Genomic DNA, 22,764 nt, shown 5'->3' with positions numbered 1-22,764 from the left:
ATTTCCAAGCATCAGAAGACAATTGCAAGGCTTCGAAAACAGCAGGTGAAGACCCCCCAGTACAATCGAAGTGCTTAGTTGACTGAGATGGCAATATCTTGCAGCTGTTTAATGAGAGACTCACTGGATTGCACATTAGTGGGGTGGTGTTGGTGCGTGCCCAATTGTTTGTGCAGCCATTTTATTTTGGCACGCAACTATTCACATAATTTTGCTGCCTTAATTCGCCCTCCTTTGTAGAAGTACAAGAAACGGCGTCATATTTATTCCTTCTAAAACGATCCTGTTTTGAGTAAATCTGGCTTGCTTGCGTAGTTTTTCTAATATCTGAATACTTGCAGCACGTCTTCTGTGTGTTATGCTTGTGTAAAGTTTATTCCCATCACGCCATTCATTTCCGAGTATTCTCCATTACTTGCATTTTGCAGTTTCTTCACGTTTTCATGTGCCTGCCACATTTCTCACAATCTTGCTGCAATAAATTCTTGTCTGCTATTTTCGTGTTTTTGGCTGTCCAGCAATCTGATTGATATTGAAGGAACTTGGCACATTTATCTATAATACTCCTTTTGGTATGAATTATTAGTACAATATCACAAACGGTAAAGTTCTAATTCCTCATTAACAGTTAATTGGTATGATAGTGGCGCTAAGTTACAGCATGAAACATAACGAATATTAATTTACATAAAACTAACAGAAAGTGAAACAGTAGGGTTGAAATACGGGCGGTTGGTACGTAGTTCAAGGAAAGAACCAGTCACAAAAGTCAAAAGACAAGAAGAGAGGTTCACACCCCAACGACTGTCGTTGTGGTGTGAAGCTTTCTTCTTGTCTTTTGTCTTTTGTGACTGTTTTTTTTTTTCCTTCAAGAAAGTGAAACAGCAGCTTTGTGGGCTCGTCGTCGCAACATATAAACAGCGGTGCAAGCACCTGCATAAAATCACTCCATGGTGCCTGCAGCTTTACTGGTCCCCCCCCCTTAAAATAAAGAAAAGATAAAGAAAAACGAAATTGTGGCCTCCGAGATTCGGTGGTAGGCGGCGGTTATCTTGGAGGTTGCAGTGTTTCGCCGATTCCGCTGGGAGTACTGAGATCATAAGTCAGCCCCAGGGGCCTACGGGAGTGTCCACTCTTTACGTTTACTATATTACTCTATGAGTATAATACATGCCCACAGGAAGAATGCTCTTTCTCCCGTGCCTGTGTCCTACGTTTTTATCCCTCCGTGTCTCCTGATATGTACGACCTCAGATTAACATGCCCACTTGTTGCACGTTCTGACGGAGTGCAGGTGTACGTAACGATCGATAATGTTCTCTACCGGCCACGCTCAGGTATCGTTTCTAGACAGTCCAAATGAGTGATTGCAGCGGTGCCGTTTTCGGGATCAGCTTCCAATGTAAACCAGTGGGCGCAGAATAGAACTGTACGTAAATGAACTTGTCATGTATAGGTCATAACCTGTAGCATAAATACCTGCTCAAATTGTACAGCTTTTCATCTGCGAGCTTAAAAAGGCAGCTTAAAATGCAGCTTAAAAAGTGTTGACAGCAAAACTACATGTGGAGTTAATCCTGTTCGCCTCCTGCCTCCTTTTCCCATGTTTACCAATAATTTGTATCGTGAGGCAATATGCTGTGACAGCATATCACTCTCGGAGAAAAGAAAATGTACTGTTTTTCTGCGTGTACATTGTAATCAAGCTTGATTTTCCTGGCCATGCGCCGCGAAGTGCCTATAAATTTACGTCTGATGCATTGTAGCATCACATTTGTAGCCATCGCCTTTACTTCGTATTTCTTTATAACTGCATGATTTCTCGTAGTGCACTACGGAAGAGTGCTCTTGAAGAGTGCACTATAGAAGAGTAGGTAGCTTGAGTGCTCAAGCTACCTACTGCATGGAACTTAATAGGGTGTCTCTGTTTGCCATGAAACCAAGATACATTTAGAGGAGGAAATGAAGAAAACAGGGACAAGTTCTAGAAGACAACACATTTGGCCCGTATTGTGTCCTTGAACTTGTTCCCGTTTTCCCCCCTTTTCTGCACTAAAAATAATTTCCTATTGCATGTGCTAGGATTAGAGTTCCATAACTGGTAAGTGCGAACTTAACCAGTGTATTAAAGTGTCTTTTGCCGTATCCTTTACACTACCATTGTTTTACGCTAGAAGAAACTATCGCGCTGTTGTCATCGCCGTTGATGGAGCGTAGTAGGGATGGGGGGATAGTAATTTTTCAGCCGGAAAACAATGCGAATAGTGCCGGAGCAGAATATAATCTAACCGAATTCTGAATGCTTTCGGATAGCTTTTGAATAATTAGCAGCCGTTTTGACCATTCATATAAACAGATCTTTACAACTTACTGTAGTAACAACGTTAGCCCGTTTCTGTCATTACATCGCACGTTATGAAGCGTTTGCTTGTTAAAAGCAAAAATGGAGCATCAGTAGCCAATTAGATTCTCATACTGAGACATCATTGGGGATTGTGCATGATGATGATTTAGTCGGAAAAGTAGGGCTCCCTCAGCTTCGTAGCATATCCTACTACGTAACTTCTCGTGTTTTATGTCTACTATGGCCAGAGGGATTAAATCTGCTCGCACATTTGCTCCAGTTTTATGCTTCCTCGGGCACAGTTTGAAATTTCAAATATTCGAAAATTACTCAAAAGATGCTCGTGTCTACAAATAGTGACTGTTCAATCCGAAGACCGAATCGAATAGACCAATATTTGATTCTTTATTCAAAAGTGTAAAATATCCCCACACCCATAATAATGATCTAAAAGCGCTGTACAACTTCACAAATATAACACGCTTGTTCTACAGCATGAAATAGACCAACGCGAGGAAGTAAGTGCTGGATCAAGGGATGTGCGCCAGCACTTACAACCTTCAGCCACTCTAAGGATCTAAGAAAAAATGATGTAACGCCCTTGCTTTTCTCTGTAAGAAAAATTCGGCGATGCATTTTGCACGCGCAGCCCTCAACTCAAGTTATGTTTCTGAGACGTACAAGAACTATTCTGCTGCACTTATGAAAAAATTCACGTACGCTGCAGTTTATCCTTACAAACCACACGCCTGAGCAAAGTCATTCGTAACACATCCAACACATGAGCTCACACTACTGCCGCGCATAGCTCCCAAATCGACGATGCGCGCCGTTGTTCCATTCCCCACCACACATCGTTCGGTTTGTGTCTCTCGTTGAGTGACATTTCGCCATCAATAGTCGAATTCGATCTTACGCTAGGTTCATGTGCACACATGACAGAAAATGCACAGTAGGCGACCCTTAAGCATGGCTTGAGCACTGAATGGCTTCTGTGGCACAGTTACGTAAGCACTAAATTATTAATTATGCGGTAATTATCAAACCCAGTTTTGCATTTAGCTCCAAAGTGAGTATTGCGAAATTGATGTCCGCCGGTGCCATGAACCCTGGCTAGAAAAAAATTATGGTTTCGAACTCCCAGGGTTAGTTCTACTAACAACACATAAATGCCTCGGAAAGTTGATGGGGAAATGGCGCTGCGGTAGCTTAACTGGTTAGAGCATCGCACACGTAATGCGAAGACGTGGGATCATTTCCCGCCTACGGCGAGTTGTTTTTTATCCACTTTAAATTCCATTAATTTATAATTTCTTTATTTCAATTAGTAACTACAAGTAATTTCCCCTGTGTTGTCATTGGTGTCCTTGTTTGTTGGCTTCTTATGATATGATGAATAAAATATCGGGCCCGTCGGTTAACCCCCTTTCTTCTCGTTCATTACATAATGAGGGTCTGGAATCCGGCAACATTGATGCCTTCACGTAGCACGTGTGGGTTTATTGACCCACACGTGCTATGGGAAGACATCAATGTCGTCACCCAAAAAGATTATGTACTCGTGACGCTTGCGGCAGAAAGGATGTTCCACATCCGCCGCCAAGGTTTGTGAGTGGGGGTGCTGGCTAACATTCCCAGGGTTAGTTCTTGTAGCAACACATAAATACCCCGGAAAGTGGATCGAGAAACGGCGCCGCGGTAGCTCAATTGGTTAGAGCATTGCACGCGTAATGCGAAGACGTGGGATCATTTCCCGCCTACGGCAAGGCGTTTCTTCTTCCACTTTCAATTCCGTTAATTTATAATTTCTTGAGTTGAATTAGTAAGTACAAGTAATTTCCCCTGTGTTGTCCTTGGTGTCTTTTTTTGTTGTTGTTGGCTTCTTATGATATCATTAATAAAAAATCGGGCCCCCTAGTGAACCCCATTTCTTCTCGGTTTCGTTATGAAAGAGAGACAGACAGATGAACGGCAGGGAGTTTAACCATATGTGAGTTTCCGGTTTGCCCAGCTGCACTGGTGCCGGAGAGATGGGAGTTGCAAAGAGGGCTGAAACAGAGAAGATGAAATAAAAAGAAAGGAAACAGGAAGGACGTTTAAATTATAGGCGTTCACATAGGCCTCTGGATTGCAAAAAGTGCAATAACGCTTTTATGGTAATCTGACTTGATAACAAGTCTCCTCAATGCTGTAGAATAATTTCTCCAAAGAACATGCACCCGGAGCACCACAAGGAGCGACAAGAGGAAAGGGCGCGCCACATTGAGCACAAATACCATGATGCAGAGGGCATCATGCTAGGCGGAGCATGCTAGGCGGAGGAAGGCTGCGTCCGCCCTCGTGATTGCTAACATCAATAAAACTTGACTCACTCTCTCTCCCAACAGAATTTATTAATCTCCTATCTTTAAAATCAGAGTTGTCAGGCCCCCTCCTCATCCTCGCCCTCAGTGCATTGGTCGAAGCAAAACAAAAGCCTCCGCACCACCGCCTCTTGAGATCCAATTCATGCCCAATGCGGCAATGTGCAGATGAGAGCCGGACGCGCTAACCTGCCAGCTATTGCACCAGATGCGCTCTTGGTAATATGTGCGGTGGGGCTAGTGCCCCGCGATATGTTTTTGTCTTTCGGTGGCTTTCTTTCAGGCTGATAAAAAAAATTGTAGAGAAAATTGTAAAGCAACATCAAAACCTCCTGATAAAGCTTTCTGTTGCTCAATACGTCCTGCATAAAAGTGTTTTGCGAGCGTGAAAAAAGCCCGCAAATGCTCGCAAGATTGCCGCGCGACTTGTCGCTTGAGGCACTTTGCGAGTATTCGTGGGCTTCTTTCACGCTCGGATAAACGCTTTTATGTAGCACGTATTGAGCAACATGAACCTGTATCGGGCATTTTTCATGTTGCTCTGCAATTTTCTCATTGACACTTTTCATCTAACTGTAATATTTGAGAAGTTGATTAATTAATTAAGACAAATACTCTGATTAGGTGGAATGAAAAAATAATAATTTGAGTACCTCCAAGCGATGGCAAACAACATTACTTTGGTTCTGTCCAGCTACCCGGCCGTTGCATATTTTTAGTGTTTGGCTCAAGTTACCCGGGACACCCTGTACACTACGATCGTGTCACTTAGTGCTCTTTTAGTGTGCGGTCCGTTTTACTATGCATAGAAGTTCTCTTTGTGCAGGTATGAAGACGCAAGAAACTCACTGCCCTCGATCGTTCCTTTCCTATGGAAGTCCAAGCAGCTGAAGATCAAGAACTGTGTTTAGCTCCGTTGATTAGGAAGTGTCTATAATACAACTCTACAAGCTTATTAGCCGTTGGCTTGACCTTACCCGTTATCGTCAAAAGATAGAAGGCGACATATAATTTACGGAAATGTTAGCGCAAGGTTGTCTTCGCGGGCAAGTTCCTTATCACGTTCAGGTTCAGACGCCTTTGCCGTGTTTCACGCTCCAGTCTGAAGAAAGGTTTAATGAAGTGTTTTCTTCATGAGCCATGGTTCCCTTGTGTGCGTCGCGGACGCCAGACAAACATTTCCCTGAGAGAGAGAAAGAGAGACAGAGGGAGAGAGAGGTGATAAGGGAAAGGCAGGGAAGTTATCCAGGTTAATCCCCGTTGGTTACCCTGCACTGGAAAATGGGGGACAAGGAGGTGAAAATTGAGAAGAAAAGAGAAGAAGTGTTCACCAGTATTAGCGTACACCCATGAAAAACTTACAGCGCCAGTAAATAAAAAAAATGGACGACTGACACAGTTGAGCTCTTTTCTTTGAATCAAACAGTTCATAATTTGATGGCGCCCGAGAGGTAAGCAATGAACCTAAACTTCAATATGTTTGATTAGAAGCTGCAGATAAGCTCATCGGCAAAAGCAGGGCGCAATGCGTTTAGTCGATTGGTCAAGCATCACGGATTTGGTCCATTCTGCATCTCGTGCGTCCCGCTAGGGCATCTAACACTTTTGCTTCGAGAAAGGCAGATAAGATTCCTCGGAGTGAATCTAGAATTACAAAGGTGTTTTAGACATAAGTGCATTTCAATGCACTTGCATTAGCCACGCGGAGAAATGAAATAGTCAGGTGTCACGTCTATATCTTAAGCGAAAAAACAAGAAACAAATGTGCATGGCAGTCGTCCTTTTTTTTTTCGGCGTTACGATTTTTTTTTTTGCGTTGCGTCCTATGATGATTCCTTCATAAATGCAGTACTTATGGAAAACAGGAACATTTATTCAAACAAGAGTATTCACCGTTGGACAAGGTCCTTCAGGCGACCACCAATGATGGACCGGCCTCTTGTGACGCGTTATCTTTCGTGATATGCCCAAATTTCATTTCGAAGCGAGTTTGTTTTAAAAAGATGATTGAAGTCCGCTGACAGGCAGTGTTGGTGAAGAATCCAGCTCCTCTTTGTCCGTCGCAGACCCGGTAGGAGCAGGATGAGGCAAGCTACTATCCTAGGGAAAATAAAACGGGAGAATCGCTTATTTACTGACATATGCACACACAAAACACGCACGAATTGTTTCAATATACGTTATCAGGCAATGCTCATTCAGGTATTTAGCTACACTCTGGATAGCACTTCTTGTATTTCTTAAAGATTATTTCCCTTTGCTAAGTGTAGAGTATACAACTAGGCACGTCCTCGGTTAACCTCCCTTCCTTTCGCTCTTTGTTTTTCCTCTCTCTTAAAAATTGATATACACAGTTATTCATCATCATTTTCGGTATCACATCTGTAAGTGCATTTTATATAACTAAGTGATAGAAGAAACTGCAGGTTCTGACAATATTGCTTACGAATAAAGAATAAATTCAGCGGAAGCCTTCTAGGCACTTAGGTGACTAGGGCGTTACTTTATCTGCACTAAATGCTTATTTGAATCCCTTTGAATCCAGGCAACAATTCGCTAGGCGTTCTATTGCTCTGGCTGGATAGTCATGATTAAAACGCAATACTATCTGGCGCAGTTGAAGTTCAAATCTACGATCGCGCTTATCACAAGCGTACAAGTCAGGTAATTAAACACTATTAGGAATATCTGGATGTGCTGTAAGGTGCTCTTATTGATACGGTTTAGCTTTTAGCGTGCTTACGCACTTGCACATGTTCTCATAGATTGTTTTAGTCTAGTCTGCCAAGCAATAATTGGTTAATTGGTATTTTTATCCCAATAGTCTTCCAACGTACACAACCACATGTACGCACAACACATACAATGTAAAGGCGATAAGCTAATCGCAACACAGAGGACCACATTAGGGGACCCTATCTCTACAAATTTCAACATTCCGCATACACTTGAGTAGAATACGAACAAATGGTGCCTTTTCAGACACCCTAACTATCCGTATGACCATTTAAATTGGGCCTGTAAGTGACGAATAGCAAAATTCCCAACTTACTATGCGGGTGGTGAGTTTCAGACAACGAGGCCTCCGACGCCTGCGACCTGTTGGCCGCCGTACTGTCCGCCGACCGCTCCTCCTTCTTGGGCCGACTTCTCGTAGCCAGCTCCGCCAGCCTGGTGTCCCGCGCCATACGCGCTGCCGGCGTTGGCCTGCAGTCCGTAAGTGGACGTCTGACCGTAGGTAGAAGTGTGGCCGTACACGCGCTTCTGGGCCTCGCCGCCGCCGTAGTTGAAGCCGCCCTGGCCGTAACCGCTGCCTGCGCCGTAGTATCGGCCTCCGTAACCACTGTAGCCAGCACCACCGTAACCGAGGCCACCATAACCCAGACCCCCATAGCCGACTCCGCCGTAGCCGAGACCACCGTAGCCGAGCCCACCGTAACCCAGACCGCCGTAGCCGGGACCTCCATAGCCGAGGCGTCCATAGCCAAGACTTCCGTAGCCCACGCCGTATCCTGGTGCGTAGCCGAGACCTCCGTAGCCAAGTCCACCGCCGTAGCCGAGGCCTCCATAGCCGACACCAGGATAGCCGTAACCGCCGTAGCCAAGACCAGCGCCGTAGCCGAGGCCGCCGTAGCCGAGGCCGCCGTATCCAATGCCTACGCCAGGTCCGTAGCCGCCAAACCCAGCTCCGAAGATGCCACCGCGACCCTCAACCTTCTCCTTGCCTTCGGTCTTATTATCCTTGTCGTCGACAGCCGGCTCGGCGACCGGCTGTTCAGTGCTGGGCGCAGCCGGTGCCTCGGTGGAAGCGGTCTCCGGCTCGTCGGCGCACGACACGAGGGCCAGGGCGGCCAAGCTGACCGCGAAGACCAGCTGGAAACAACGGACGAGACAGCGTTGTAACACTCCTGGCCAATTACATTTGCTTGCAATGCCCCTTTGAAATCTCGACTATATTAACCGCGATGGGCGGGTTTCCCAGTCGAAAAGGTATATCTATTAAATTGACAAACTGGAACCTTTAACGCAGTGTGATATAATATTATTGTGCTCTACGCATTATTTCGACTACAGCAGCACTCGACGAAACGCCATCACGACAGCTTCTTGCAGTATTGACCTTCCTTACACTTTCAGAAATGTGTTGCGTGCTGTTCTTCGACAAGTGTCCGTATTTTGTGCTTGGTGACTTCATAAACACAGGTGATACGTTCATTTTAAAAATTATTTTGATTTTATTCCAAAGTACGTTGCAGTCCCCATTATGAGGCATTTGGTTTAGTGCTATCGGGGTGACTTAACATGGAGAATAACTGTGTAAATTGAGAATATAAAGCATGCAATGCGAAAAAATGGACACATCTCGCGCAAATGCGAAATAAATTTATGAATAAAATAAAAGTAAACTAAAATACAACTAATGATGACTCCTCATGTCGAGAAGGCAATCTAGCTACACGAGATCAATAAGATAACTGGTTGTGACACATCAGGTATTAATTTGAGGAGTTGTGTAAAAGTCATGCCAATCAATTCATAATACAAGATAGAGGGGTTCAACATGTAATGTACTTCTTGCTTAGAACTCACGGTCGATTCGTAAAAAAGGAATGCAACTAGGCATCCACACATATGACGCATGCATCGCAATAGTTACATAGGGATTATGTTCCTTCGCGTATAAGCATGGCCTACAAAATAATGTTTGAGTGTAAGGCCCACCCTGGAATAAATTACATCTTCATTATGTATAATGGTTCCTGACCTGACTGTACAAATTATAGCTTACACATTGGCATTTCTCTTCTCCAACAGCTTACTTATACAAGTTCCAGGATTCCACTTGACCCGCCTCATGCTGCCACTGGCCACTGTTAACCACCCAAAACGTCATCTAAATGATCGACAGTAAGGAATATAAATGAACAACGATTGGTGAAAGGCCAAAATTTGGTTGCGTCTGTGCTCTGACCTACAACTCCCTTCTTCGGTTGGGGCGAATTTTGCCCATAATAGACTGAGGCGGCTCTGCCTGTGAGCAGCTCCTCAAGCATGTGTCACGTCACTGTGTTCAGTCAGTAAGGTGGTGGAACTACGTAAAATACGTTGCGTTTGACAAACAAGACAGCAGATGGAGGCCTGAAGGGATCATCGGTGGCACAACAAGGGATGTTTCAAGAGCCATCGTCTTATGAAGGGTTCTTGTCTTCGTTACGGCAGAAATTTACGACTACAAGACCCCTTGTTGAAACGTTGGCTCCTGAGACTTTGCTTATTCCACCGCTGTATATAGCTTCCCTTTTGCCCTGCTTCGGGAAATTCAATGTTATTTTTTTTCTTTGGAACGTGGCCTCTGCTTCCAAATAGGCCTATAACTGTGTGCCATGAGCGGCCTTTTCGCTTAGAATCGGAAAGAAAAAGGTAAAATAAAAAAGTGGAAAACTGCAACGTCATGCGGCACGTTTTGACAGCTTTCTAAACTTGAACAACGTGAACGCGGCTTCCGAGATCCGCAACTATGGGTGCGACCTCGGAGGCGATTACGTGAACCCGAATGCAGCACTCGCTAAACGTAAAGAATTAGCAGTGAATTTCTCTAAATCTTTGCAGTCCCCGGAAATATAAATTATCAGCTACTATTTGCCGATTTTCAAAAATCTACGCTCCAAGTGAGAACATAAAACGGCCATCGATTTGCGATCACCGTAGTAGCTCCCGGCATTCATTATTACGACGCCATCATCACTTAGAAAAGAAAACTGTCCGGTCATTATTACTTCAGAACTACAAAAGGGTTAAGGTCTTTCGTAACGTCAAACAGACGCCAATAGATGTATACAGCGTGCGATTCCATGTTGCATAACATTAACGTCGTGGAATGACCTTCGGTGTCCCATACTCTAAAGCGCGTGGGTGGGGTTATGGGAAGCGCGTTTAACGGTGTTTCGGATCATCAAATGAATCATCTTGGCGCACCAGCCAGAACGGCGTTAACAAAACACTTCCTTTATGCGTGGCTTTCCGCTGGCGTTTCATCCAAGGCCGTTGGCGATGAACGAAGTGCGTTATTCGTTAGAAGCTGTAGCATTGTAGCATTGCAATATGACCTCATCACCAGCTCTTTGAAAATAACATTACCGTGCCTTGAGGAAAAACAAAAACAGTTAAAAGAATTTCCATGTTCCAGCTCCTAAGTCAATCACAGAAAACTCGCATTTACAAAAAGGCGCGTCTATTCCCAGAGTACTTTCTTTTTCAAAGTACTTACGACTATCTTACGAGTACTTTACGAGTAGAAAGTTCAAGCTAAGTATTTTGGTCCTGTCTCCAATAAGAAAGGACTACATGTTGTTGCAAGAACTTGCTGCCCGCACATCCTTGTGAACAATTGTTATGACGTTGTGTTCCTGATTCTGAGCGCAAAAGTCGGGGGTGGGGGAGGGAGGGATTGACCCTACGTCGTGGTAGATGCGTTACGCTATGAACACAAGGTGAAAAACACTGCGGGAATAAGATTTCGCTGATGTGAAACTTAAAGAAGCCCTGTAATAACCGCAGCCTTGCGCAGCAGCTTCTTTCCTATCCAAACGGCAGCTTTTTCACATGAAGTTCCGTCAGTTATTATTACCGTTAAACAGGCAACACTTGCGTCACACGCAGACGCAGTTACTTTTTCGTGAATGTTGGCTATAATGTCATTCTGAATTGTTCGAGATGAAGTGGTGGTTGTACTAACTGTGTTGATTGTTTTACTTGCTACTTCCGGATGGTGTTCTAGTATGGACGTCATAAAAAATGTAGGAAATCTTGCATTTGGTCATAACACCTTCGTTTTTGCATGTTATCATGCAAGCTGTTGCCTGTTTTTCATGGAGATTGTTACTGCTATCATTCTCCGTGATTTACTTAAATTATTCATGTAATATTATCGCTCTGCTAGTGACAGTGTCTTACAATTGAGATAACTAAGCCTTCACGGTTGATGCGAGAGAATTGAAGATTGCCGGGAAAGGCCTTCGTCCTGCAGTGGACATAAAATAGGTAGGTGGTGATGACGATAAATCAAATACTAATCCACAAGCACCAGTTCCTGCTCGCTTGTTGTAGTTCTTACCCTGTTGCACTTGTAGTACCGTGAACATAAGTGACTGCCTCCTCTTACAAATGTGTTATGGCGATTTACGAAGTTTTAACAGACATTGCGCATAGCTGACAGATGAACCTAATGACAAAGTGTCCAAAACCCCCTGGAGTCATATTTTGCCCTCAAGTATGATGAACGTTCACTGAAATATTCAGAGCTCAGTAGAGCTAAATGTTTCCTACAGGTGAATTAGAATTGAATGATCCCTAAACAAACAACACAACATTTTGCTGTGTGGTAGTGCATTGTTGAACCTCCTTATTTAATCTCGTAGAGCCGTTGGACCTCAGTAACATTTTTAGCCTTCTTAACACCTCCATCCCCCGGTGATATACGGGACAAAGGTGATGGACGCAAAAATAACTGGAGATGTTATTTTGACCAGAGGCCTTCCAACGAAGGATACACAAAAGACAGCGAAATGCTGGCGATAGATATTTTTTCATAAACTGTCTTTAACGTTGCTGATATATAAGGAGATTAAACAACCAAGTTAGGGATTGCGAAATAAAATATCGTAAATTTCGTATGATACCCTGGCATACGAACTGGAAAGTTACATGTTAAATTAAGTGATTAAACTCTGAAAACCACGATCTGATTATGAGACTACGAAATAATCTTGGCCACCTGGGGTTCGCTAACGCTCCCCTAAATCCAAGTACATAAGCGTCTTTGCGGTTGGCCCCCATCGAAGTGCGGCCGCCGTTGCCTGCGGCCTCGTGCTCAGCGGCGCGACGCCACAGCCACCGAGCTACCGCGGCAGGTCAAGAAACGCATCTTTTAACTCTTCAGACCTTCGGCATTTATATTTCACGTCGACCAGCCCTGGTTGATCGGGTGATGCTTGTAGTGTAGAGGCTCCTAGCTGACGGCGCTGAGCCCTATTTTCTTTTTTTTTTCACCAGGATTCAAGAAAGCCCTCTTTAGGCTCTGAAACATGTTTGCGAACGCTAGCCACGTAATGGTTCAAGTTCTACCTCTAACATGGTGCAACCTTGAAGTCTAGCCGCGAAGTACCACTAAGCCGCACGAAGATCGCCTGCCTGTTATTGAATCACACGCTGATATCGCGGTGAATGGCCGTTCAAGCATTTCTGCTACTCTTTAGAGTATTTCAGGTTTTTGGCATTCCTGGATGTAAGGCAATAAACGCGCCAGCACTCGTGTAAAGTTTACGGCACTCCCAAAATACAAAGTGAAATTCAACTTTCTAAGTAATTCCTTTACCTGCCCACAACGAACTAGTAGTTTGCTTTGAGCAGGTCCTTAAGCTGACGTAAGACGACCGACTCCTACTCCTACTCTGACAGAGCTGTCGTTAAGTCATTCTTATCCAGCAAGGTAAAGCTCAACTCGGCTGCTGAAATGGGCCTCGTAAACTGCAGAGGTGAAGGAACGGGTGCAAGAACATGAAATTTTTCGCACCAGTGCGTTCCTTTACTTGTCCTGTCAGCTGCAGTGTACGAGACGTGCCCAGCAGTTCAAGAAGCGGGATGCGAACGCAGATATAGCCAGCAATCCGCTGCGCTTACCGCTGCCTTCATCGCGTCGTCGGTCTGTGAGATCACACGAAGAAAGTCGACTTGACCGAGGGTGCCGCGTTGGGGTAGAGCAAAACCTTTCTCTTCGAACCGCTGGCCTGTGGTGTCCGCTCGGAGGTGCCTGTGGTGTCCGCTCGGAGGTTACCCCGGCTCTTATATACAGCTCACGCCGCCTCATCGCACTCGCACGCACTCGTACGCGCACTTGCACGCGCGCACGCACATACAAGGTGGCTTTCACCCGTTTCTTGTCTTTTTCATTCAAGGCTGCTGCCGGCGGAGGTGGCGGTGGTGCCGACGGACGCCGCCTCGCCTTTCCTTGCGTTCTCTCCTCCTCAGTCGAGTCACTGTCCTCCTCGCTCCGATAGTATTGGCACGGCCAGCGCCATTGCACCGTGATCGCGATCGCGTCGTCGGTTCGGGAGCCCCCCCTCCACCTCGACGCACCTCGGCGCCGTTAATAACACTCGGAAGAGAGGAGGAGCAGTCGGGGATTGTCCCGACCGCTCGTTTCCAACTCGCGCGCTGCGATTCGGCGGCGCGGGCGCTGCCGAGCGGGTGCGCGGAACGAGAATTCGGCTGTGTTCCCTAGAAAGGGGCAGGATGCGAATAATGACAATTGCGCGAAAAGCCCCGACCAGCCCAAGTGCCGGAGCTGCTCTGCGGAGCCCGCCTGCGCAACGACCCTCGTAATGCGTTATACTTGCGCGATTAGCATTATTATCGCATGCGCGCAAAAAAAAAAAACATTTTTAATGCGGACGGAATTGTGTCTCTCGTATGCTTGTGCCTTCTATACTTTTCCGAATGAAGTATTACTTTACTAAAAAGTCCGTCATGCTGTAAGCAAAACTTTACACTTCTAATTTGCACCCCATTTCTTATTTCTTTCATATAAATACGAGCTGTTTTCTTCCTTTATTTCCAAACAATTTTTTCAGCGCCCTCCCGTCTGCCTTTTTTTTTACTTGTTCTTTTTTTTTTACTTTTTCATTAGTCGCGAGACGTGCCAAACACTCAGAATACTTTTGAAAGAATTTCTTGGTGCGTCGCATTAAATGAATGCGCTTTCTTCTAAATATTTTTGGCTTATGAGCTATAAATGCATCTGCATAAAATCATAAGCGACTTGCATGTGCTTTCGCTCTGAATGTCGCAGAAAAATGTTGATGTGTAAATGTAAGGCTGACTTGTAGCTCAAGGCTTCAGAAACCTGATGAGCTCAGTTGCCTCTGTAGTACCGTTCATATCGTTGGCCTCATACCTATAGCCTCTGTATTTCGTATTATCAGCGTGTTATTCGCAAGTGCAAAATGCCGCATTTGAAGGCATTTGTATGACAGCGACCATTAAGGGAAGGAGACGTACTACTCAGCGAATACAGCACAAACGATGCACAAAAGTTCTGAAACAATTGTCTCGTGAAAATTTGCAATCTCCTAGAATAGCCCTAACTTGTACTTGGTTTCTTAACCACGAGAGCACCTTGTCTGACCGGGCGGCATTCAAACACCAGCTTCGGCAGATTTTCGGCGCCCCCAACGTCCGCTCTGAAGTCGCCAAGAAAAAGCTTTATGGACGCATGCAACTTCCCGGGGAAACACACACCTCTTATATGAAGGACGTCCTCGCCCTTTGCCGCCGTGTTGACGCCACCATGACGGAATCTGATCGTGTTCGTCATATCCTGAAGGGCATTGCCCAGGTCGCGTTCAGCGCACTAGCGATGCACGAACTGCCACTCCGTTATGGAACGTATTCGCGGATCATCTCGCACACCTAACGCTCCGCTCCGTCGGCAGTTGAAGAACTTCAAGATCGAAAATTCGATGTGATACCGGTACGTGTTTCATCCCGAAGGACACTGTTGGGTTCCTGTCGTTCCCCGATCACTTCGGGCCCAGATACTGGAGACCTTTTACGACGATCCCACTGCCGGTCACATTAGTTTCGATATAATCCATGAGCGAATTCGCAGCCGCTTCTCTTGATCTGCACTTGCAACTAGCGTAGCGAAGTACGTGGCTTCCTGTGCACTCTGCCAACACCGCAAACGACTGACCTCACCTCCGACTGGACTGCTCCAACCTACCCCGTGTCCTGAAGCTCCTCTCGTAGTCGTTGGTATCGACCTCTATGGACCGTTACCCTTATCCACTGGCGGTAAACGATGGATTGTCACAGCTGTCGGCCACTTGACACGGTACGCTGAAACAGCCGCACTATCTTCGGGATCCGCAGCGGATGTTGCAGCTTTTTCTTGGAAGCCAATTTTTACGGCATGGAGCCCCACGTGTCCCTTTGAGCGACCGCGGCAGGGCCTTTCTGTCTTAACTTCTCGACGATATTCTCCGTGCCTCCAAAACCATCCGTAAAACGACTTCCAGCTACCCCCTTCAAACTAAAAGTCTCCCCGAGCGCTTTCATCGCACGCTGTCCGACATGATATCAATGTACATCAACCCTGACCCCACCAATTGGCATGTAATTCTACCATTCGTCACTTTCGCATGCAACACGGCCATTCAACGCACTACGGGGTATTCCACCTTTTTCCTTGTGTATGGTGGTCAACAGATCACTATCCTCGACGTTTCTTTCTTCGGTGTCCCCGCGCCCTCGTCCACAGCAATGTGTGAGCAGTTCGTTTCGCGCATTACCCGGTGTCGCCAACGTGCGCGCCTCAACATCGACGCCAGTCAACAATACTATAAAACTCGCTATGGTGCACCCCACCGTGTCGTTTCCTTCCACCCTGGAGGCGAAGTGTTGCTGTGGACCACAGTTCGCGCTCCTGGCTTATGCGAGAAATTTCAGTCCCGTTTCATCGGGCCCTACATTGTTCGGAAACAGACTTCGCCAGTTAACTATCGTGTGACTCCAGTTGTTCCGCCTTTGGACAGCCGCTGCCCTGCCACAAAGATTGTGCATGTTTCATGTTTACAGCCTTTCATACGGCGTTTTCCGCCATAACCAGCGGCCAGGTTGGCCGCTTCCACGCGCAGGGGAAATTCTGTGAGCATTATATTACTCCTTCATCTTCTTCATATGTATATATTCATCTTCATGGCCGGCGTCATCGTCTTCGGCGCGCGACCTGCAATATAAACCATCGAGGTTTAACAGCTGCCTCGCAATATGTGTAAATAAATAAATAAACAAAATAATTTAAAACAACCCTCTATGTATACGCGACAGAACGATTCCTGGGGATACCCCGTTGTAGTCAGGTGTTTTCACTTATTCTACCAGGAACAGGTGCTTCAGAAAAATTCTGGACATGAGGTTAGGGGCAGGTCGGCTTATGCTGACGAATTCCTTTCTGGAAATTGTTCGACAATGTGCAAGTTGTACACAGCGGGAGGTTGTTTCAGTAAATACCAGCATGTCTCAACCCGAGGGGCCAATTTCATATGAAGGCGCAAGTCTCTCACCTAAGTGCTAGGATATCTGCCAAGCAATTATTGGCGCCACATATGATACGACCACCTTAATCTTGGTGCATTTATGCAGAAAGAAAAGTTGGAAGGTGATACAACCTCTAGTTTAAATCGATAAAGATCAATCAATGCATTCCTGGGCGAGTTGGCGGTGAGAATGGAGTGTATGCCGTATAACTTATTGTGAGAGCCACGCTGGAACGACAGCGTCTGATCTACGTCTACCAGCGGGTAAATGTCCTTGCGACTTTTTTTAGTGCATGCACATCGACGTCTGGCACCCTCTTCAATGTCCGCTTCGGTCAGCGATTTGTTCGGGCGTGGCACAGTCAATGCGAAGGCGGTTAGCGAGCAAGCCAGCGCCGGTCTCATTCCATGCCGCTCTCCCCGATGTGCAGAAATTTCCCCGGCGTGGGCGCGATGTAGCGCTCCTCCACGTGCTGAAGGCGGAGTCACTGCTTGCGGCATTCTACCGCATCATCCTTCGCGAGTCGGAAGAGCGTCGAGCTTTTAAACTGCGCTTCCTTTGCAGTCGGCCTAATTTTTACACTGCGCTATCTCCTGGATCACCAACAAAAAAGGCTAGAATTACATAGCATACATGACATACCCCATGCAGAGAAGTGGCGGTAGTTCACCAAGGAAGGTGTCTTCAAAATGATCTATCGTGCTTCCCTTGGACTGAAGCTTGCTGCCGAATAGAATACACACCGCCCGAGCTAGCCCCGCTTACAGCGGATGTTGAAGTTGTCATCAAATACTGAGGTTTCTCGAGTAGCGCCATTGCCTCTCCCAGTGTATGAATTCTGTACGGACCTTGCTTTTAAGTCCGTTTCTGTATTTTCGAATAAATCGTTGTGAGTGCGCACAATAGTCTCTGATAAATGTTTTGCCAGCTATAATATGTCTTAGGAACTCCGAATAGATGATTCCATACCTCTGGTGACGTTCCCAGTTGCTCACCTTTTTGTTTTCTTTCTTTACCTGAAAATATCGCACGACCATCTTCATTAAGCGACACTGTAGACCACCAAGCCAGCCAGCCTAAAGACCAGCCACGAGAAAAATAGACTGCGTAGTAAAGGTGTCCCTATATTTCGTTTAACTCTCGCATGAGCCCGAGTTTTTTTATCGCTTCTCAAGGCTGTAACAGTGCGAGCCCGGAATTATTTGAATTTGCGTATAGTATAAAGGAAGGATGAGAAAAAAACTTGGAATGTTTGCCAGAAATAAGCTTCCAGAAAGGCTGTCTCATTTGCAACAAAAATAAACTGCCAAAGCAAGACCTTCATTGTAATCAAGATTCTTCCAGAATACCTTCCAGCTGAGTTGCATCACACATCAAGCAACTAATATTGTGCTTCCCATCAGCTGAAAACTAGAGGGGTCCTGAAACTAATGTTTCAGGGCAAATAAAGACGTGTGACTGGTTCATGAGCAGGTTCGTGTGCGTATTTTTGTATTTCACGGAACACCACCATATAAATAACCAAATAATACCGTAGGATACTGCTTGCACATATTACGTCAGGGTTGTCATTGCTTTGTGGTCATTTTTTTTCTGAAGTATTCAACAGATCGACGCGCCTAAACACAGTATCAACAGGCAGAGAAGCGTGCAATAGACAAAACGTGGACTTCTGGAGGTATTAAAGTGAAGCATAATTTTCATACCCTCCCGGGGTATCCGCTGATGAGGAGCCACTGAATGGGAATTATTGTTGCCAGGAAATGCTGTCAGCGAAAGGTGGAAATGTAAACTGTAATTGTGAGACGAGGGCATCGGGCTCAGCACCGCTCTAAACTCCAAGCCCACGTTTATCACAGTTTCCTTCGGATGACTGCACTTGTGCTGCCTTTCGCATTGGCGCTCAAATTAAGCCAGAACCACCGCTTCAACATAAGTTGGTGGCATCCCTATATACTGTGTAAATCGAGAAAGAGATATGAAGAACACATTGTAGTGCCTATTTTGCTCGGGTAAAATGTTAGCGTATTTTTTATTCACTATGAAACTAAACCTATTGGTGCTTTTTTTTAAGTTGAAGAAGCTATGAACGACTTCAAGCCGTTAGACGGAGAGCAGAGCATCGGTTTCGTTGTTCCGGATGGCTTGAAGATTATTATAAAAGTCAGGCTGCACACCGAAAATCTAACCGGGACGTGCAGAAACTGCGACAGCAACAGTGGCGTGAGTTCTGTACGTTCCTTACCCCCTTCTCTCCCTTACCGAAAATCTGGAGGTTAATAAACGCCCTTGGTTATCCGGTATCACAATGTAGTCCCTTCAAAAGCCTTGCTACAGCTCTCAGCTTATCTCAACGCGAAATTGCAAACACGTTCTGCGCAGCACTAGTAAATTTCGCACAGCCTGTATCAATTCAAGATCAATCTATCTTCTCGGTGCAGCAACAGATTGAAGATGCTTACAATTTACCTCATGCCCAGTTGGATATACCGTTCTCTCTAAAAGGACTGCAGCATTCTCTCTAGCAGACACGCCAAAAAAAACAGCCACTAGTCATGACGATATCTTTTATTGCACCTTGAAAACCTTGGCCCAACAGGCACGTCCACTCTCCTACACGTCTTCAACAAAATGTGGGAAGAAGCACATGTTCCTGTCAGTTGGAGGATCGCTAACGTGGTATCATTGCTAAAATCTGGCAAAACGCCACTGTCTCTTGACTCCTTCCTTCCTGTTAGTTTAACCATCTGTGCTTCAAAGGTGATGGAAAAAATAATCGGTATTTGACGGCAATGGTGGATAGCATCCAGCAGTTCGCTACCAGATCAAATGGTTCGTTTCAGAAAAGGTCGATGTACGATGAACTGCATCTTTGACTTGGTAACGTTTGTTTACCACGAGATTAGCTGTGGGAACATTGTCGTTGCTGTGTTTATTGGTGTTAAGAAGGCCTTTGACTCAGTTAGTAACCTTCAGGTTCTACTTGGACTCTCAACTCACGGAGCGCATGAACGGGTTCTCAAATGGATCGCTAACTTCTTGAAAGACAGAAAGACATATATAAATATAAAGATGTAGAAAGCGATGCATACACCATAAACAAAGAAGTTTCGCAAGGAAGTGTATAAAGTCCACTTCTCTTCAATGCAGCAATAGCAGGTATATCAGCAGTACTTCCAGTAGACATAAACATATCTATGTATGCTGATGACATTTGCATATGGACATCGAACAAGTCTCTAAAGGCTGTCAAGCATCGGCTGCAAGAATATTTGAACGCAATAGGCGATTATTTAAGAGAACGGGCCATGCAGATCTCTTAAACCAAAATCAGCGGTTTAACCTTTCTCAAGAAAAAAGGTTAGAAATTTTGGTCTTTCAACAGATGGCCATGAGATCGAGCTGGTTCGGAAACATAGATTTCTCGGCGTGATTTTTACCACCAGCTTCGATGGACTCATCATTTGGCAGCCCTGGAGGACCAAATTAGTTCTGTGAAAATGTTCTCCGCAGTATCACAGGTACGAAATGGGGTGGAACAACTGCATCCCTGCTTCACGTCCACTCAGCAGCTGTCCGTCAGAGAATTGCTTACTCCACCCCTGTATTGCACAAATTATCTGCGACGTCCCCCCACCGGCTACAGCTGTTTTACGCTCGGAGTTTACGAGTGTGTCTAGGTGTTCCGCAAGCTACGTCCAGTCACCTCGCTATTACAGAAGCACGGGAACCACATTTCACCGTAATTAGCAGCCTGGAATCATGCCGACATATCTTAAGAATCTCTACCCAGCATTCTGCGCACGCACTTCTCTCTGATAGAGTACCGTCCGGGTGCACAGATACACACCATGTTTCAGGAGCATAAATCACGACTTCCACGATCAGTTTTTTTTTTTTTTTAGCACTCAGACCTCTGCTACCCACGATGGCTTCTGCAGGCGCGGAACATAGATACGTCAATCGAAGGGCTTAAAAATAAAAGCGACGTTTCCACATTAGCAGCGAGAAAATTAGCGTTACATCACCTATTTGACAAGTATCAGGAATCTATTCACGTCTACACGGACGGTTTTGTAATCAAAGAAAGCGCGACTGCAGCTAATATTACACTATTCTTACAGGTGGCGTACGCTTGTCGGCCAGGACGCACATCGTCACCAACAATTACGGGAATTAGTGGCAATTCTCCAAGCCACTTATTTTGTCAAAACATATGAGACACTAACAAAGTAGGTAATTTGCACGGACTCTTTATCGGTTTTAGCATGTCTTGAAACTATTGATGACAGCCAACCACACGCACGAATAACATACGCAGTACTGAACACTTTAACTCCGGCTAATTAAAGGAAACATGAATGATATTACAGTGCGTCCCGGGATATGCTGGTATAGCAGGCAACGAATTAGCGAACTCGTTGGCAAAGACGGCCCATAAAGATGCAGAAATTGAACTCATCCCTTTTATCACCAACGGACACGAAACGCATATTGACAGTACTAAAGAAGGACTTGTGTATGTCAAGCTGGTTTAGTGAAAATACTAAGGAATCAATCCTTTACGAAGTGGACCCTCAACTCAAATACCAGCTGGACGTAGAACTTTCGAAAAGTACCGAAACGCTAATTCATTGACTGCGCCTTGGGACAGCATACACCAAAAAGTTCCTATACCGCATAAAACTGGCTCCTTCCCCGGCTTGCTCCTGTGGCCACGACGATGAGGATGTTCACCATCTACTCCTCGAATGCCTCAATGTACACGATGCAAAGACGGCAGCTAGAACAATAGCTACACTCGATTGATCCTCTACGGCCTTTCTCACTCGCAAAATCGCTGGGCCCTGGCCATCGAAAATAGCACAGCGAAGAGCATTGAACGCACTTGAACATTCTTACAAAGAGACAGGCATCTTTAACAAATACTATAGATATTGCAGTGGCTAATCACACGATGTAACTATAGCTTGCTTCTATTATTTGTAATTATTGGTGCTTGTGTATTATGCGTTATACTTTTTTGAATTCTGTGCGTGCATTATTTTAACTCTGGGTAATTCCTCATCTGTTTGTATGCTCATCGCAGTCTACATCACGGCCGTTTGTGTGTATTTGTGAATTTGGTCACAAACTCATTGTGGGGAAACTTTCATGTGACTTTTATATTGTTATGTTCATGGGTGTATAGAACTGTGTGCTGTGGATTTATGACCCTATGACGTGGTTTGTTTTCATTTCCTTTCATATCTTTTATATTGTTGGTTCCGCTATGAAAAAAGGAGTAGCCGTCACCATTATAAGGTGACTACGTCTCTGTCTTTTATTTTCATTAAAAAAAAATGGGGAGCTATCACACCCTCCCTATATTTAGGCATTTTTCGACACATCAGCTTGGAAAATGACGACGGTTGTTGCGACACGTGCTCTCCGTTTGTGATGCTGCTTCCTTCTCGTCGATTTCCCCACACTGCTTGTACTATCACCTTTTGACTTCTGCACTAGACAGGCGTCCTGTATCACACTACCATTACAACACGAGATCATGTGTTATAGCTCATACCCAGATTGTACAAAAGTAACGAAAAAAAGCTACCACAAATAATCGGTCATCATTAATTAATAAATAATTAATTAAGTTGTATTTGCTAAAATAAGTCGCAGTCGATGTGGACGGGGCCCTCAGTCCAGTATTCCACTGGCCTTTGTAGCCCACCGGACCAGTTGAATGAGAGCTAGTTGCCCTCCTCGATCCGAGCTGACGGTTAGTACCTCCCAACATTACTAGACTAGCTTCCACACCAAGGGCAATCGGCCTTGTACTTTTCGGGAAACATGTTGTTGAGTAAGTTAAGATTATGGAATACTTTCGTCTGTATTTTACGGAGATCGTTAGCTTCCATATCCATGAGTGATTTGTGAAGTGCACCAAATGTCTGTCTGTCGAGTCTTTGATACGTG

General features: G+C 45.2%; 1 protein-coding gene across 1 annotated transcript; it reads right to left on the bottom strand.

Moving 5' to 3' along the window:
* Positions 1–6,559: 6,559 nt before the first annotated feature.
* LOC135901105 (uncharacterized) lies at positions 6,560–13,518 on the bottom strand. The gene is made up of 3 exons (XM_065430784.1): positions 13,387–13,518; positions 7,760–8,580; positions 6,560–6,807 (listed from the first exon to the last, which is right to left on the bottom strand). The coding sequence occupies exons 1-2, from the start codon at positions 13,396–13,398 to the stop codon at positions 7,777–7,779; spliced, it is 816 nt and encodes a 271-aa protein (XP_065286856.1). The 5' UTR covers positions 13,399–13,518; the 3' UTR covers positions 6,560–6,807; positions 7,760–7,776.
* Positions 13,519–22,764: the final 9,246 nt, after the last annotated feature.

Source organism: Dermacentor albipictus, chromosome 1 (assembly GCF_038994185.2).
Source record: "Dermacentor albipictus isolate Rhodes 1998 colony chromosome 1, USDA_Dalb.pri_finalv2, whole genome shotgun sequence".
NCBI lineage: Eukaryota > Metazoa > Arthropoda > Arachnida > Ixodida > Ixodidae > Dermacentor > Dermacentor albipictus.
Note: the sequence above shows the minus strand (reverse complement) of the source record. Positions and strands in the feature narration are given on the sequence as shown.